General features: G+C 41.5%; 1 protein-coding gene across 1 annotated transcript; it reads right to left on the bottom strand.

The window, feature by feature from the left end:
• Positions 1 to 948: 948 nt before the first annotated feature.
• Positions 949 to 17639, bottom strand: gas6 (growth arrest-specific 6). Its single transcript, XM_028578696.1, has 15 exons — positions 16999 to 17639; positions 16586 to 16746; positions 12937 to 12961; positions 12772 to 12834; positions 10201 to 10323; positions 9054 to 9173; positions 7948 to 8070; positions 6704 to 6825; positions 6392 to 6510; positions 5557 to 5746; positions 5310 to 5474; positions 5048 to 5216; positions 4690 to 4829; positions 4402 to 4603; positions 949 to 3045 (listed from the first exon to the last, which is right to left on the bottom strand). Exons 1-15 carry the CDS (start codon positions 17072 to 17074, stop codon positions 2894 to 2896), a joined length of 1950 nt encoding a protein of 649 aa, XP_028434497.1. The 5' UTR covers positions 17075 to 17639; the 3' UTR covers positions 949 to 2893.

Here is a 17639-nt window from a genome sequence, read left to right as displayed (position 1 = left end):
CATCAAAATCTCATATTTAAGGAAGAGTTCAACATTTTGGGAAATATGCTTTTTTGTTTGCTTGCCAAGAGTTAAATGAGAAGATTGATACCACTCATGTCTATGTGAGTGGTATTAATGTTCTCATCTTTTGGCAAGAAAGCGATTAAGTGTATTTCCCAAAATGTCGAAATTTTCCTTAAAAATCTTACATTTTTAAAGTACAATCAGTACAACTTTTACAACCAGTACCAGGTGTTTTCACAGTATTGTTTCATCTTAAAGTGCTCATATTATGCTTTTTGGCTTTCCCCCTTTCCTTTATTGTGTTATATGTCTTTTTTGTGTATGTTATAGGTGTACAAAGTGAAAAAGCCCAAAGTCCACCCCAAAGGGACTTACCATCTCCAACAGAAAACACTGTTCACAAACTGCTCCAAACAGCTCTGTTGTAGTCCAGCCTTTACTTCCATGACGAACGTGAGTCACTTTGTAACACACGTTATAATGCTCGCCTAGCTGCTAGCATGGCACGCCCTCACACTCTGTAACTGACCTTTGTCCTTACCTAGCTACTGCACATGTGCGACTCCCAACTAAGATGGTACAGAAGTGAGATGTCTCACTCTGTAGCTAAAACAGAGAGCTCAACACACAGGGTGAAAAGAGGAGCTGCAGCAATGTGCAGTACAACAAAAAATATGGTGTTTTTTGAAAATTAAACCACATAAACCTATTCTGATATATCTTAATGCAATTATGAACCTGAAAATGAGCATAATATGAGCACTTTAAAGTAAGACTATATATGTAAACCACAAAAACAACTCAATACAGTCGAAGGCTGTACTGGAAAATACAAATACATAAAGTAAACCTTGCTCCATGTCACATATGGAGCAAGAAATGGAAAGTTTAAGAAACCACACTGCATACAAATGCGTTTTTTGAAAATACAATTTTACTCTATAATGTTCATACAACTGCTTTTATTTTTAAATAGGATTTTCACTGTAAAAACTCAAAAGGCAGACTCCTCTCAGCATTGTACACATACTGGCAGTTAAAGTGAAAAATTAAAACTAAAGACAAGTTCAATATACAACACATGATAAAAAAAACCAAAACAATAACTCGTAAAGCACTATATTCTGGCATTCATTCATCAGAAAACTAGAAAATGTTACATTACAGAGGAAGGTAAAATAAAACTGGAGCCCTTTTGGCATTCTCAGTCACAATGCTCCTGACATTCTTTGTTGTTTTTTTTATTGTGTTTTGATTTGCTCAGCACCTATAAAATCATATTTAAATAAAACAGAGTCCCTAAAGATTTATGATACTTTGCTCTCCCAAAGAGAAAAATTGTGTATTTGTCGCTCAAAACCTTTTAGGAAGCAGATGAAGTCAAGATACTCGCATTACTTTTTGACTTTGGATCAACTTAAATGTGCAGAAAACCTCAGTGAGCAAAAGGTAGTTTTTGTTTTCTGTCTTCTATTAAGCATTGTACAATCACATTATTTACATATTCAGTATATTACAGCGCACGCTTTTTACTCTCAGTAGCTTGTGTGGTGCGTTTGATGCAGTGATCACTCTCTCTCCTTCAAGGAGAGGGCCCCTTCCTGTCTCCCTGTGCTTCTGAGTCTAATCTATCATCCTCAGGTCAGTATATGGCAGGTATTAAATGTGACTGGGTGATTCTAAGGGAAAGAAGGGGCCTTTGTGACAAAGTTAGTGATTGAAGATTATTGGGAATCAGGGTGTCAGTCTGTTCTTTAAAAGACTCTAACACTCTAAAATGCACAGGTGGTAATGCATAGTGTATTAACTGCAATGAGTACAACATTTCATTAAGCATTAGTTTTGTTTGTGTGTTACAGTACTGCACCTTTGTGAAATGATTCCCCTGTTTTCGAGGGAAGCTATTGTGAAGTTTGGGTTGGTTGTTCTTTTTAGGCACATGGTTGATTTTTAAGGTTGCAGGCAGACCAGGAGTGCTGCTTTTAGTCCAGAGGGAATCAAGAAAATGGCGGCACGCGCACACGCACTCCACTGCTACCTGCAACAATGTGCGAGGTTTTCAACAGAACACAAAGTTGTGCCTAACACCATGCCACCCCTGCTGTGGTGACGGATGGTGATTCATCTTGTTAGGAGCAAATAAGATTGATTTAGTCCCCAATCGAGCCTTGAAGTCATAATGCACCAAACACTCATGAAGATCTGAGCACCTATTCACACATTTTCTCTGAGTATGGTAGCTGATGAAGGACTATTTATCTGGTCCCCATATTTTCATTTGATCAGATTCTACATGAGCACTTGATTATTTCAAGCGTTGTGAGCACGGGCCATAGGTGAACTGGATGTAAGCAACGTGACCACAGCTCTAGCAGCTGTGTTGCTGCAGAAAAGAGTCACGCTGCCTACAAAGTTCCAGTCAGATCTGCATTCAAGCACAGGATGCCAGGCGTAGCAGGCTGACCCAAGACCAAAAATTTTATATTGATCTAAATACGGCCCTGTGTGTTCTTGTGGGCTTACAAGGCTGTTATACATGGGCAGTTTTTGAGGCAATGTTGTGCAGCGTGTATTCCCATATCTTTTGCCAAGTACAGGGGACATTGCTCATTGCCTGACCAACTGTCTTAATGAGTCATTATACTGAGAATACTGTGAAAATCCCTGCAAATGCCTCTAGGCAGCAGTGTCATCACAGTAAAAGGGCAGGGTGATCCTGGGCTAAGGCTCCAGCTGAACCACGACACCTGGTCCAGCTGTTTGTTTTTTAAACATTCCAATCTAAAACGTATCTCCACTGGTCAAAGCTTTTATAAATATATTGGAAATAATCCTTATTGCCTCAATGAACTGCTCATGGATCAGTTTTGGCAGACTAGTGCGCTGGTCACTGGTGAGAGTCCAGCAGGGGGCAGGAGTGTGAGCGGATGTCGTTGTGTTTGTGGATGGCCTGGTCCAAGTCCAGAGACTGTCCGTTAACACTGACCTCCATACAGCCCCTGTAGGGCGCCGACACCAGCGTGGACACCAGAGGAACATCTGAGGGAAGAAAGGACAGCATGAGATCCAGCAGATAACAAGATGGGACTGTGTGTGAGCCCCAGCTGAGATCCAACCATGAGTTTGTAACAGTATTAGTCAGCGTGTTGAATCAGTCAGACTCAGCAGGCACAGTAACCAACACTTCAAGCTTTTATCAAGTACACATGACAATTCTCATCAAGGCGAAAAATAAATCCTCATTATGTTTTCTTTCAAGTTTGAGGAAAGTTGGCTCCTGAATTATTGACACAGCTGCCAGTCACTGCAGAAGTGACAACTATGCATCATAATCGTTTGCTATATACGTACAGTCCAAGAAAACAAAGTGAGCCACTTATAAATGGTAGGAATCTTGCAGGAATCACATCTTTTCATCATTTACTGGATAAGATAATGTATTGCTGACATGTGGAGTGTTTAGAAAGAGATTGGCAACAAAAACATAATCTTTACATCATTCAATTGATCTGCTCAAGAAAACTGGATATAACGAGACTTGTGTGGCTTTGCAATTTAAAAATCTACTTGTGCAAAATACTTGTTTTGCGTCTGCACATGTCCTAGACTACACATTTTTGCTGCATGAATAGCCAACAATAATGTGTGTTTTTTAAATGACAAGCTTCTCACATACTGAAAAGAGAAAATGACTGACTTTGATTTAGATTTTTCAATGTGGCAATTATGAATCCTTAAAAAGGTCCAATGTGTAGGAATTTCTCCCATCCAGTGTTGAGATCATATATCGCAATCAACTCTCTCGCACCACGCAGTTCAAAGTACGTATTACAGCTACGGTAGCCTTCACGCTTCAAAAAGAAGAAGACTCCTGTTCCTGAAATTTTGGATTTTGAATACATGTGGTCCTCCATGTTTCCTTCTTCAAATTTGCCGGGGCCGGGAAGCTACGATACCCATTAGCAGCATTAGCAGCACTGGTGAGTTTATCGTGTGACAGCGAAAACGCGAAAGGCGGAGCAGTATGTCCTGTATGTCCCTTACCAGCTAACGTATTTCAAGATGGCGCATGAATATGGAGCATCTCTCAATACATCTATGAGTTCATGCGAATGCAAATGTAAAATTTCAAGCCAAAAGGAATACTTGCAATTGATGGTGGTGGTAAATATTCATGAAAAAGGACAAGTTTGTGAACAGGCAACACAGATTTTGATAATGAACTAAACACGTTACACACTGGACCTTTAACTTCCACCTCAGTATAAAATATTTGTCTACTGTTTTTAATACTTAGCATCTCCACTAACACTTTTTCTGCATATTGTGCAAATAAAACCCTACATACTGCATGAATAACATCCTAAATGTGTATAGAAATGAGGGTGTCCTCACCAGGGAGGCCTCCAATAAAGGTGCTGGACTGTGAGAGGACGTCAAAGGGAATTTCTGTGTCTTCACTACGCCCAGACTGGCCGTCGACCAGCAGCAGGGTTTGGTTGCCTGAGATGGTCACCTGGATTTCATGACTCTCACCGTCACACAGGGGGGCTGGAGAGCTGGCAGTGATGACATCACCGACAGATACCAGAACAAACTGAAAACACCAGTGAAGAGGTCAGTTTTGAGATCGAACACAGTAACAAACTCATTTAAACACAGGTTGAGCTTTTAAGTACTCACATCCCGCCATTCATCAGTGCCGGGATGATAGTCTGCCAGAGCGATGGAGAGAGGCACTCTGTCCTGGTGAACGAGTGCAAACAGCAGTCCGATCGCAGAAGTTGGACGCAGGGTCAACTGTACGCTCAGGTTCTGTGATTCTAAAGTGACGATAACAGAAAGTGAGAGAACCAGCAGGTCATGAACTTTATCGACAAACAAAGATGAGGCAAACTGTTGACAAAAGAGAAGGGAGCCAACTAACATTCACCCAAACAAATAAACATTGACTAACTACTTCAGGAAGAAGCCATTAAGCTCAGATATGCTATCCGCAGTCACGCTATGCATAACACTCTCACACATGCACACACTGCACCGTAGCTGATGTTGAAGAGAGCGAAGCCTGTGCCGGGGTAATACGCTCCAGGATCCTCGGCGCTGAAACACTGCATGTTGTCATTGGACCGAATAGTTTCTTGTATGGACGTATCTTCGCCCGTCAACCACCTCCACTCCTTCATACAGCCGTCCAGACGGGGGTTCACCTACGTGATAATCACACCAGTTGAGAAATATGTAAAGAGCATCGCTCTTTGGTACATATTCAAGAAAATGTACGAGCACATACAAATAAACACCTGATTGATGAGGCCGTCCTCTCTGAAAGGGACTCCTCCCACGGTGAGGTTGAGTTCGTGCATGCCCTTCTGTAGCGTAAACAGATCACCGTTTACCGCAATCTTCATGACGGCCTCCCTGTCAATCTTAATCACTAGACTCCGCCCCTGCTCCTCCACCGAGATCTGAAAAGAAAACGGGACATTTAAAGAAGTTTGAAAATCTGCGGACGAGGCTTATGTAGACAGCCGTGGAGTGCTGGCCAACCTTTCTCCACTGGCCGTCACTGACGATGGGTCCGCTGCTAGTGACCCTGCTGACTGTGCCGTACTTCAGCTGCAGCTCCAGCTTCCCATGGTGCATTGCCAGCACGATCCAGGAGCTGTTGAGGTGACCTCCAGCAAAGAAGATCACCCCTTCGTGGTCGTAGGTGCGGAAGTCAAACTCTGCAGAAAACCTGGGAGGTGGGGAGCAGTGACATTTGAGTAAGTATGTCAGTATGACAAAAATAACTGAGAATGAACTTGAAGTAAAGGAAAAAAGGGGCAGGGAGAAAAACAATTCCTCTGAGTGAAATATTTTATCTGCTATCCACTTGGCACTTTCCCCAGATAACACAAGTCTTTTTTTTATTAGCTGACACAATTCACAGAGTGACTATGTATGGTAAAAAAAACTAAGGTTTCGGTTTCTGACATGAAACCAAGGGACTGTTCAGTCCGCTGTATACTTTCAATACAAACATCCCCATTTAAAACAAAAACAGGAATTTCATTGCTTGTAAAAAGTGAATTATTGTATCTTCTAATGCTTACAAATCGACAAACTGCAGAAAGTTAGGCAACATGTTTTGAGTTGCAGTTCTTTAGGCAGTGTTGAGATGGTTTGTTGCTGGAGTAATACTTAACACTCCCTTTAAGTCTTCTAATCTATAAATTAAACTAAAACAGTCTTACCAGAACCAAACAGGAAGAGTTGTGATTACTCTTTTTAATAATGTGATCTATCTTCATAATTACTGTAACTAAGGTATACATGTAGAGTCATCTTTTCGTTAGGAGACTACTGTTGAGAGTGTTGAGCATCAAAACAATTTTTTCACCCAGTCTGAATCCTCCGGCGGAAACGCAGCCTCACCACTGGCACGCCGCTGAACATGCGGCCCAGGTAGAGCGAACGTGAGTTCCTCTTCAGAGACGGCGACATACAGGGAGTTATAGGCTGTGAAAACACAAACATAAAACTGGAGATAAGGCACGCTGCTCCTTGCTGAGAACCATTTGTGTATCTTGACTAATTTAAAATGATTTAACCGATCAAGAACACAGTTTATAGTTCACGTTTACCAACAAAAGGTGAGAGCTGAGCTATGAAATTGCTGGTTTAGTATTTGGCACAGTTCATCGTATTTCACCTTACAGCTCCTGAGGTCCTGGCCCAGCTTCATGCCCTGACGACCATCGCAGAAGCAACGGAAACTCCCTGGAGTGTTCAGACACTCCCCTGCACACACACACGCCTCACACTCGTCCACATCTGACGAGCGACAGAGCGGGTTGAAAAAGTAAAAGGAGGAGAGATGAAAGCCATGAGTGAGTGAGGTATAAAGGGTTACAGAGAATCAGAGAGCTCATGAAGTTATCAGAGTCCCATCTGGGGAGGAATTAGTCAAAACTTTCAAGGATCTAAAAAAAAAAACATTAGTTATAAAAAAAAAAAATATCAGATGACTTTTCTGTCAACATATCAGGGAACGCAAACAACACTTTGAGACAAGGGGTCTTTGACGGGGACTGGGCGGTATCTCCCTGCTCCATATACTGCTCCATATACAACCTTACATGGCCATGAGAAGGTTGGCCATAATAAATGTTAATTCTCAGAGGAGGGACACTGAGGTTATGAAAAGTCTGGTTTCCACTGCCGAGCAAAACAGGGGCACACAAGTGATTAATGACTTTGGTTAAAGTCTGTACATTTTTTTTTATGTTTTTACCAAGAGACCTGATGTTGTGGTTATTTATCGTGTTGTGTTATCTTATTAAATAAGAGCATAAGTATAGCATATTTTTTAGCCTTGGACATCCTTCCATTCCTTGAGTATAGACGTGTATGTGGAGCAGTTAGCTAATGCCTCTTGCTACATATTTAGGGGAAAACATGAGATTAAACTTGTTTATTAATAACTAAACTTGTTTATTAAGGTCCAAGGCTACTTGAAGATTAGGTAGGCTTAGTGATGCTGCAGTGATTGTTTAGATGGCTGTCATGGTGTTTTTAAATAATTGCATGTTTAGAGCATGATTTGATGTGTTTTAGAGGACTGAAAAGTGGCAAAAACTTCTCTAATCTGGAAACTACAGCATATTTACAATCAAAAAGCCACTCTGGCAAAGAACATTATGTACTAAGCAAAGGTGAATCACAGGGTCAGTCTGTGTATTTTCCTCCTAAAAAATGAACTTTTTCTAACAGCATGGAGACAGTGACCTGTTACCTACTTGTACAATTTTTTTCTCCAAATGTCGTTGCATTCCGTTCCTGACCCCACAGCTGCATCAAGTCCTGCTGAGGCTGAAGCTGCTCTCATGAAACTATGTGTTTGTGTGTCTTTGCCTCTGTGTGTGTGTGTGTGTGTGTGTATGTATACACACGTACCAACGCAGCTCTTGGTTTCATTGTCGTAGACATAGCCAACATCACACAAGCAATCGTAGCTGCCCTCCTTATTCTCACACCGTGCTGTTCCACACACACCTGTTTCCTTACATTCATCCACATCTGAAAGACACAAAATGTGGTCAGCTGGACAGGTCAAAGTCTGGTGGAAATTCAACAGAGCCACGAAGACTATGAAGTCAACTCCTCAGCTGAAAAGGACATGATCTGATGAGGTTATTTGTACCTTTGCTCATTAGCTTCAGGAATAAAATGGGTCAGGAAAAGACACCAGACACCTAAACTGGATTCATTTTGAGGAGTGGGAAATTAATATAAGCCACAAGACAGATGCTAGTAGATTCTGGTCCTGATTGGTTAACCACTTGATTCAAAATGACCTCAATATTAAATTTAAAATGAGGTCATTAGATTGATTTAAACTGTTTGTTCACACCGTACTGTACATACAGAGTATACAGCTTGTTCCAGCAATCACTGAAACTACGTCACACTTACACGTAAAGAAAAATGTACATCAAAGTAGGGCTGGGCGATATGGTAAGTTCAAAAAAGTACATCACTGTACTGTAATGCAGCCTTTAAAACCAGGAAAAGACAACACTTATGTCATATCACGATATTATGATATCCAAAATCTAAGATGATATCTAGTCTTGTATCACGATATCGATATAATATCGATATATTGCCCAGCCCTACATCAAAGTTACCATTTTTGGAGGCTGTACCATTACATTTCAAGATGTCTTCATCATGACTTCTGTGGGTTTAAACAATGATAGTTTGCACAACATGAGTTTGTAATGTTGGACCCGGCAAAGGGTCTGTGAGGTTGATGTGTATTTGCCTTACTTATGAACCAAACAATTTATTCTTTATGGACATACAATGAACAACACTGCCTTTGGCTTGCTTTAGGGACCTTGAACACAAAAACTCTCACATTTCAAATGTTTGCAAATATTTATGCAAATATAACTGCAGAAATAATATCCATTTTATAGTTTGAAGTGGAGTCAAACAAAGAGTTATGTGCAACTACAGTATTGACAATGATTCCAGTTGATAGATGGTGTGCTTACCGTAACACATGTGGCGTCCTACCAACATGTAGCCTTGGTGACAGGAGCAGCGGTAACTGCCCATAGTGTTGTTGCACTCGTGGACACACCCTCCATTTCTCTTGCTGCACTCGTTGACATCTGCACATAGGATGGTGGTACGGTCAACATGAACACAGGAAAAACCTCATCATGGGCTGTGAAAAGCATTAGGCTGTTTAGCTTGTGCTAAGATGTCCTATAGTAATTCAGGATTAGGACATATATAACGCAATTTAACGATTCAATTCTGAAAAGGAGTACACAGTGTGAAGTTTGATAATTTGAAAAGTTCACTTAAAAGGCCATGTAAATTTGTACTTACTTTGTTAAACGCTTCACAAATAACTGACACACTATGTCATTGTGGCAGCTGAGTGTTTAGGAGGAGCGCAGTCGTCAAGTGGAAAAGGCTCAGACCGAGTCAAACTGAATCTGTTTGGGTTTCCTCTCACAGTAAGGTGGCAGGATGAGTCAGAGTGGAAATGTGTGGAATGGTGTCTGTGCCATAAATCACAATTTTTCCCTCTCCCTCACAGAGTGTGTGTGTGTATACAAATTGTGTGTTTTCCAGTTTCTGCATACACACTACACACTAAATATTTGGTACATTTCCCTTGTAAAAGTGGCATCCTTGTTCTAACTTTTCAATCCAAGCCTCCCCTTACATATATACACAGTAACTAGCTTTGACCTCTAACTGAGACAAACGGATTCCTGTCCGTACATGCAGTTCATATTGACCGGACACAACATTTGCACATTATTAATAACAGCAGCAGCCGCAGATATTATAGAACAACAACAGTTGCAATAGTAAGATAAAAGTGAAACAGAAACACTAGAAGTAGTTTTGGAAGGTCAAAATAAAACAACATAAAAAAAAAAAAAATCAATATGATGAGAAACGATGAAAATATTGAACAATTATATGACTAATGAAAGTGATGGGAAGCCAGATCTTTCTATCAGTATACAGGACAAGAGTTGACTGTCAGAAGCAAGGTCACAGAGACTATGTCATCTATCCAGAGACGCTGGATATGACAGAGTGACGGTGCAGAAATGCAACCTCTGCTGAGCTACACAGTATATCCTCTCTCAATTTCCAAAGCGATGATGACAGTACCTTTGTCACATGTGGCTCCTTCCCAGCCTGTGAAACAGTGACAGAGGAAGTCGCCCTTTTTGTCCTCACAGCGCACCGTACCTCTGGCAATACAGGGAGAAGGAGAGCACTGGTCTGGAATATCTTCAAGTGAAAGAAAAAACAAAAACAGACAGACACAGAGGAAAGAGATGTTATTTCTTTAGAATAGAGTCCGTGCAAACTGAACGCATACAGTGAGTGTAACTGTGTATTGATACCAGACAGAGGAAGGGCATCCCTTATACTCTGCATATCAGGAGTTCAATATAAATAGCCAAATGCTGGCTAAGCCCTCCTGCCGGAGATGCCCTAACCTGTCCTCTAGCTCACAAAAAAAAACAAGATCAACTGGAGATTTAACTTTTCTGTTTGGCCTTTTTTTCTATTACATATTTTCATTCGACCCACTCTTTCACTACACGCTTCTGTAAGTGAGCACATGTGTAAAAACTTTTTCTCTCCCTGTGCGCTTTCCTTTTCCCAACAGTGGAGTTTAACTGCTCGACAAGTCTGGGCATGTTAGCTGGAGTTCAGCCAAAGAAAAGGGCAGTATGTGGAGAAAATGAAGGGAACACGAGAGAGATAAGCTCCCATGTAAAACACAAAGGCACAACTTCTTCACTGAATGATGTACAATACTGTACATATAAAAACCTTAATTTCATTAGTGAAACATCCAGTGTTTTAAGTGATTTAAGTTTATTATTAAAGTGCTCATATTAAGCAAATTTCCAGGTTCGTAATTGTAATTGTTCATAATTTGTATTACAGAATAGGTTTATGTGGTTTAATTTTCAGAAAACACCATATTTCTGTTGTACTTGCACATTGCTGCAGCTCCTCTTTTCGTGTGTTGAGCTCTCTGTTTTAGCTACAGAGTGAGACATCTCACTTCTGTACCATCTTAGTTGGGAGTCGCACATGCGCAGTAAGTACTGCTAGCTAGTCAGTTACAGAGTATGAGGGCGTGCCATGCTAGCAGCTAGGCGAGCATTATAACGTGTTACAAAGTGACGCGCGTTTGTCACGGAAGTAAAGGCTTGACTACAACAGAGCTGTTTGGAGCAGTTTGTGAACAGTGCTTTCTGTTAGAGATGGTAAGTCCCTTTGGGGTGGACTTTGGGCTTTTTCACTTTGTAAACCTATAATGTACACAAAAAGATATAGAACACAGTAAAGGAAAGGGGAAAAGCCAAAAAGCACAATATGAGCACTTTAACATGTTACACAATCTTTTAGAGCGTTGGCAAATACACATTCTGGAGCTACTGCAATACTAAAAATGCATCTAAGATGCATTACCAGGTTAAAAGTTTTCTAAAATACAAAACATATTAGTCAGCTTATTGTACAGAACACCAAAAATCCAAAAGCCCTTTAAGTTGATGCAACATTGTCGGACGATTACAGAGAAGCCCGACATGTTTTAACAAAGTAAATTTCATAATATTGTTTTGTTCTTCATTTGAGCCAAGGTAACTTGTGCTCATCTCCTTTCAGTGGAGGATTAACACAGGTAACACACAGTGGGCTACCACAATGACGATTTAGTCCCTCAACGTTTATAGAGCAGCAACAATTTATGTCACTGACAGTATATGCTAGAGAATGGGAAGATGTGTATTTAATGATGATTTATGATTTTCTGCAGAGCAATTGACACAAAATTTGAGTCAGCAAACTGCAGACTACGGGAAACAGGGAGGAGGGGGAGAATAAACACTGCTGTGCTTTTGGTATGTGCAAATATAAAACCCAAACTGTATCTTTCCATAACATGCCATGTTTGTAAAATGTCTAAAGAATTCCATAAATGGAATTAGTGGAATGTCATGATCTGCTTTCATACTGGGTTAGCGCCCATCACTAGTCTGCACTCAGGCCGGACACTGTTGGGCATTGGGAGATTTGCAGCGAAAAAGAGATAGAGAGAGGTGGTGAGCTGCTGTGTCATGATGCTGCAGCTGAGTCATGGAAACCCCCCCGAGGTTCCTCAGCCAATAGCAGTAAAGCTGGGTTGGTCTCTTGTATCCTGATGCAGCAGAACCTGTGCTCCACTCACGTCAGACTCTCTATTTCACGTCACTCCTCCTTCACTGAGACAGCTCACGAAGACGCTAGTGCAGTCACCCAGAGAAAGTGAGTGAGTGAGTGTGTGACGACTAAAGGGGTGTGTCACTCATTCACCAATCTGCAGCATCACTGTAGCAAAGTGCTGCAATGTTACTCATACCTGAGCTCACGCACATACAGCCCACTCAGGCTACTTCATCATTCAGGTGTGTCACGCTGCAAAAACTGGAGTTGCCAAAGAAATTTAGCACCTTTTCATCATCTGTCCTTTTTTACTTTTTCTGCAGAGTGTGAGTGGCTCAGTGTGATGCAGAGCAGTGTTACTGCAGTGCAGCCCAACCCCACACTACAACTAGGTGCCTCGCTCTGGATGTGATAATACTTACACAGTGAAAAGATGTCTGTGAACCTGTCCACAGTTCTGCCATCAAGCTCTAACACGAGGTAGGTAGACAGATAGGAGGGCATAAAACTTACTGTGAACACATGTAATCAGATCCTGTTTCTTTATTTCAGCATCTCCAAACTTCTCCACACAAGCTAGACGGAAACAAAAAATGAAAACAAAGATATTACAAACATGTAATCAGTCAAGCTGGCTGTTAGTAGAAATGGAGAGCTTTAGTCAGAATGATAACTTACCCAAATACTTGGGATAGAAGTAGTCCTAAAGATGTGGAAAGAGAGGGGGATAAAGTTACATAGGCTTATAAACAAAAAATCTAAACAGAACAAGATAATATAAATACATGCTTACGATTAGTAGTAGGGGTTCTGTTAAAACTTGACATAATCTGGAATTTAGTTTGTTTCATGCCTGAACTCTGTGTCCGTACTCATGGGAGTGAAAAGAAGTTCATAAACAATCTTTCGTTTTTACATTTGTGTGTGTGTGTGTTTAATGTTGGGAGAGAGAGATTACAATATGATTATTCTGTAATCTCTGTGTGTGTGTGTGTCTCTAATGGGTGCGGCCCTTTGCCAAAGGCATCCTGAGAATGCTCTGCATTCCTGATAGCAGTAGCATCCATCGTGCCTCCTGGCTGCAGTACTCATAATAATAATAATAATAATACATTTTATTTGTAAGGCACTTTACATTTGGAGCAAATCTCAAAGTGTTACAGTTAAGATCAGAAAAGCATGATAAGAACATCAATATAAAATACAAATAGACAGTGCAACGACTTGCAGGGTTAATTAAAACTCATAAATTCTGCTAAAAATAAATGTTTTTAGTCTTTTTTTAAAAGTCTCAGTAGTCTGAGGTGCCCTCAGATGGTCGGGGAGGGCATTCCATATCTGAGGAGCGGCAGAACAGAAAGCCTAATCACCCTTGGTGCTGAGCTTAGTCTTGGGGAGAAGGAGGCGGTTTGAGTTTGTTGAACGGAGGGATTGAGTTGTAGTTAGAGGGTTGAGTAGTTCTTTCGGGGGTACATTTCCATAGATGCACTGGTGCGTAAGAAGGGAGACCTTATATTCAATCCTGGCGGAAACAGGAAGCCAGTGAAGTGAATGGAGGATGGGTGTGATGTGGACGTATTTTCGCACTCTCACCAGAGCAGCACTATTCTGAACATACTGCAGTCTCTGCAGGCTTTTGTTAGGGATCCCGATGAGAAGTGCGTTACTCCTGCACATATAGGTCAGAATTTGGGGATGATCTAAACAATGGAAAGACAGCTCTGGATGCACAGAGACTTATGAGCCAGATGCAGCAGGCTGAGGTAAAAAAAAGTCTCTTGTAAGAATCAGTTATTAGTCAAAAGTCAACTAAAGGTAGGGACATATTACTCAACGTGAAGCCTGATTATACCCCTGATTTACTGCAACAAATGATTTGCAAAGGTCAGTCAAATTAGGTTAAGATGAATTGGAATATTACTAATCGTAACATAACAGTCAGTTGTGACAGCTTTTTTTCATCTAACAAGTGAGAGACCAGAAACTTAGCGTGATCACGTGCATAGCCAAAGATAATCATGAGTATCCAGGAACACCCTCTCTCTGCAGAGGCAGAAAACTGCAGCAGAAGAAAATGCAGAGTCAGAGATGGGCACTTTGAGAATGAATAATGCAGCTATGAATAAGACTGCAGCTTTGTAACACGACATGGTAGAAAAATACAGGCACACACACAAACTCTATTCTGATGGCAACGTGCGTTCAGCTGATTCAAACTGAATCACCTGACCTCACCTTTTCCTCTGAACCCAGCTCAACTTCACTTTAATCTTCCCTCAGTTTCCATATCAGTCCATCTGGCTAATTTTAAAGGAACACGCCGACTTATTGGGACTTTAGCTTATTCACCGTGTCCCCCAGAGTTGGATAAGTCCATACTCTTCTCATCTCCGTGCGTGTTGTAACTCTGTCTGATGCACCCACCGCTAGCCTAGCTTAGCACAGATCCTGGAGGTAACCGGCGTTACCAGCGTGTACAATTAACAACGTGACATGGGACACAGCCGTCTTCTAACTGTATACATACCGGGAACTATATTCTCAGAAGGCAAAGCACTGCTACTCTCTGTTCCTCACCACAGAGCTTCTCAGGTGCTGCAAGCAAATCACTCCGCCCAAGTAGCAGAAGTAGCAGTAGTTCCCAGTATGTATACGGTTAGAAGATGGCTGTGTCTCATGTGACGTTGTTATTTGTACACGCTGTGACTATACAAATCACAAAATGTAAATAGGAAAATGTTGGCGTTATTTTGTCACTTATTGGGAGCAGTAGGCTAGTTGGAGCCAGTTACCTCCAGGATCTGTGCTAAGCGAGGCTAGTGGCGGGTGCCTCTGACAGAGTTACAACACGCACGGAGATGAGAAGGGTATGTATGGTCTTATCTAACTCTGGGGGATACGGTGAATAAGCTAAAGTCCCAATAAGTCACCGTGTTCCTTTAAGAGTAATCTCTGAGTCATCGATTGCCTCATTCACTCCCTCGCCACTTCAATTCACAACATCAAAACTTCGAGAGTAAGAGCGATCATTAAAGAGCACAGCATCTCCAGAAGGGCTGGGACCATATGCTTTTGACCCGATTTGATTCTTTCATGTATATTCTGCATTTTCTGCTTTCAGTCTGTTTTGCTGGAAACGGATATGACGTAGTCGTTGTCAGCGGTAACATTTAAACAGAAATTATTTAGGTGAATCATTGGTAAAAATAAATAAATAAATAGATTCTAGGGAATTTGATCGCTTTTTAAAAGGTCCCATGGCATGAAAATTTAACTTTATGAGTTTCTTTTAACATTAATATGCCTTCCCACTGCTTGCCTATGGTCCCCCAGTGGCTAGAAATGGCGATAGGTGTAAACCGAGCCCTGGGTATCCTGCTCTTCCTTTGAGAAAATGAAAGCTCAGATGGGACTGTATTCCTGAATACACACATGTGCGATGGATTTTGTTTGTTGGTATTAAACATTGAATAGAAAAGGAGGGTGGGAGCATGCAGATCAGTGAGGCAATGTGCATTGTTACTGTGTTGATTTAAACACATTTCTCACCCAATGTTCAAGAGAAACCAGTGAATAAGCTCCCAGAGAACAATCAGAATGAGAGGAGTTTGCACAATTCCTATGCATTTTGTATTAAAGAATAGGCATGTGTAGACATACAGTGATACAGATGGTGAGAACAAAGATGAATGTAGACAGGGCCAATTTTTTGAAAATTGAATATATTTAAGCTAAAAAAAGAAGTCACACAAGTGACTATGTGTGTTAATGTGTGCATTCAAGTATTAAAGGGAGTGTAGGGATAGCAGTGTCTTCACTGGTACCGTATTTCATTAACTAAAGCTTGGTCACGCTGACTCAATGTCTGTCACAGAAACAAACAAAAAGAAGAAGAAAACATGCAAAGTCTGACATGGGAATATTATGTGCACTGACAGCGATCAGCACTCTGGACTTATTGGAGCATGAACACTAGCGGGCCAGACAATGAATCATTAGTCTGTACTGTTGCATTAAGTCATCAATTCCAGTCAATATGAACATGATGTAAACAACCTGCTTTGCAGCTTCATGTTTTCTAACAAATACTGGCCTGGTTGATGAAAACTACTGTTTGGGGTCCATGTCAACTGCTAATTGTGTTTTGATTAGTTAACAGACTTCACTGAGTTTTTAATACTGCAGTACCTCAATGGAGAAGAAGAAGAAGAAGAAGAAGAAGAAGAAGAAGGTGTGGTGTTGTGGTTGTGCTCTGGTTGCTGCATGCAACCTTGGATTGAAAACCACAACTTTAGTAGGGGGTTTGGTATCATTATAATTCACTCACCGTCTCAGGATCGTTTTCAAACACTTCTCTTGCCTCCTCTTTGGTGCACTTTTCCTCCACACACTCCCTCTCCAAGTGTCCTTGCTTCGTTTCCTCGAATATTGCATTTGCTCTCCTGTGTCTGCTCAGAAACTGGTTCGCCTCTTGGGGAGACAACGAAACTAAAATAAAAGACAGACACCCCAAAAATACATTAATTAGCTACTGTTCTACAAGAACAACAGAAGGTCAAACAACTCTGGATTTAAGCAGTATTTTGGCTCCAAAAAACATTTTTAGAAAGGTTGCGAAACATCTGCGGTTAAAGCCCCGTTAATGACGTTGATAACATGCATCATCAGCAGCCAACAACACAAATGTCAAAGGAGACTTAGCGAGCTAGCTAGCCACCTAGCATGTAATTGTTTACTTACTGCTGTCGGAACAGCGGGCAACCAGCAGGATTAGCAGGGCTACCGATGCAAGAGACTTTGTCGGGGTCAGCCGCATTGTTTAACCGCTGTGTCTGCGCCAAGCTTGAAAAACTTTCTCCTGTCCCGTCTTGTAGTCTCTCTGTCCCCCTCTCTGTGTCTCAATGTCACAGAGTCGAGGCTAACGTTAGAGCGGAACACGCTGCAGGTATTCAGGTACTTCCGACCGTTGGTCGTTAACGTTTTTGATGTGAAATCACTGCCGCGGACCGTTGCGACCCTAAACTGTCGTGTATCTCCAGGATATCGTTCATAACACAGGCAAATTAAGCGACTGTTCTCTTTTCTCCGCGGTTCAGCTCGTCCCCCATTGCGGTCTGTAACGTTACTTAAGCTTTGACCCTCCTCTCTCGTATTGAACCCTCTCTGGCCGGACTCGAGTCTCCACTCTGCTGCGGAGAAAGACAGCAGCAAGCCTCTGCTGCTTTAGGAGGAGGGGGGTTAGCTCTGAAAAGTGCAGGCAGGAGTTTGTAACGGTGCATCCCTCCCTTCCCTCCGTGTGTGTGTGTGTGCGCGCGTGTGTATGCTTGCGTGTCAAACAAGTTGGCAAATAGAAGAAGAAGAAAAAAAAAGAAAGCTCACGG

This window comes from Perca flavescens, chromosome 1, assembly GCF_004354835.1.
Source record: "Perca flavescens isolate YP-PL-M2 chromosome 1, PFLA_1.0, whole genome shotgun sequence".
Lineage (NCBI taxonomy): Eukaryota > Metazoa > Chordata > Actinopteri > Perciformes > Percidae > Perca > Perca flavescens.
Note: the sequence above shows the minus strand (reverse complement) of the source record. Positions and strands in the feature narration are given on the sequence as shown.

What these genes read in the sequence shown, in the direction of transcription:
- gas6 (XM_028578696.1), bottom strand. Translation starts at nt 17,074, where the DNA reads ATGCGGCTGACCCCGACAAAGTCTCTTGCATCGGTAGCCCTGCTAATC. An exon ending in TCTGATTACATGTGTTCACA is followed by an intron (nt 10,324 to 12,771) that starts GTAAGTTTTATG and finishes TTTCACTTGAAG; the next exon opens with ATATTCCAGACCAGTGCTCT. An exon ending in AGGACGGCCTCATCAATCAG is followed by an intron (nt 5,217 to 5,309) that starts GTGTTTATTTGT and finishes ATTATCACGTAG; the next exon opens with GTGAACCCCCGTCTGGACGG.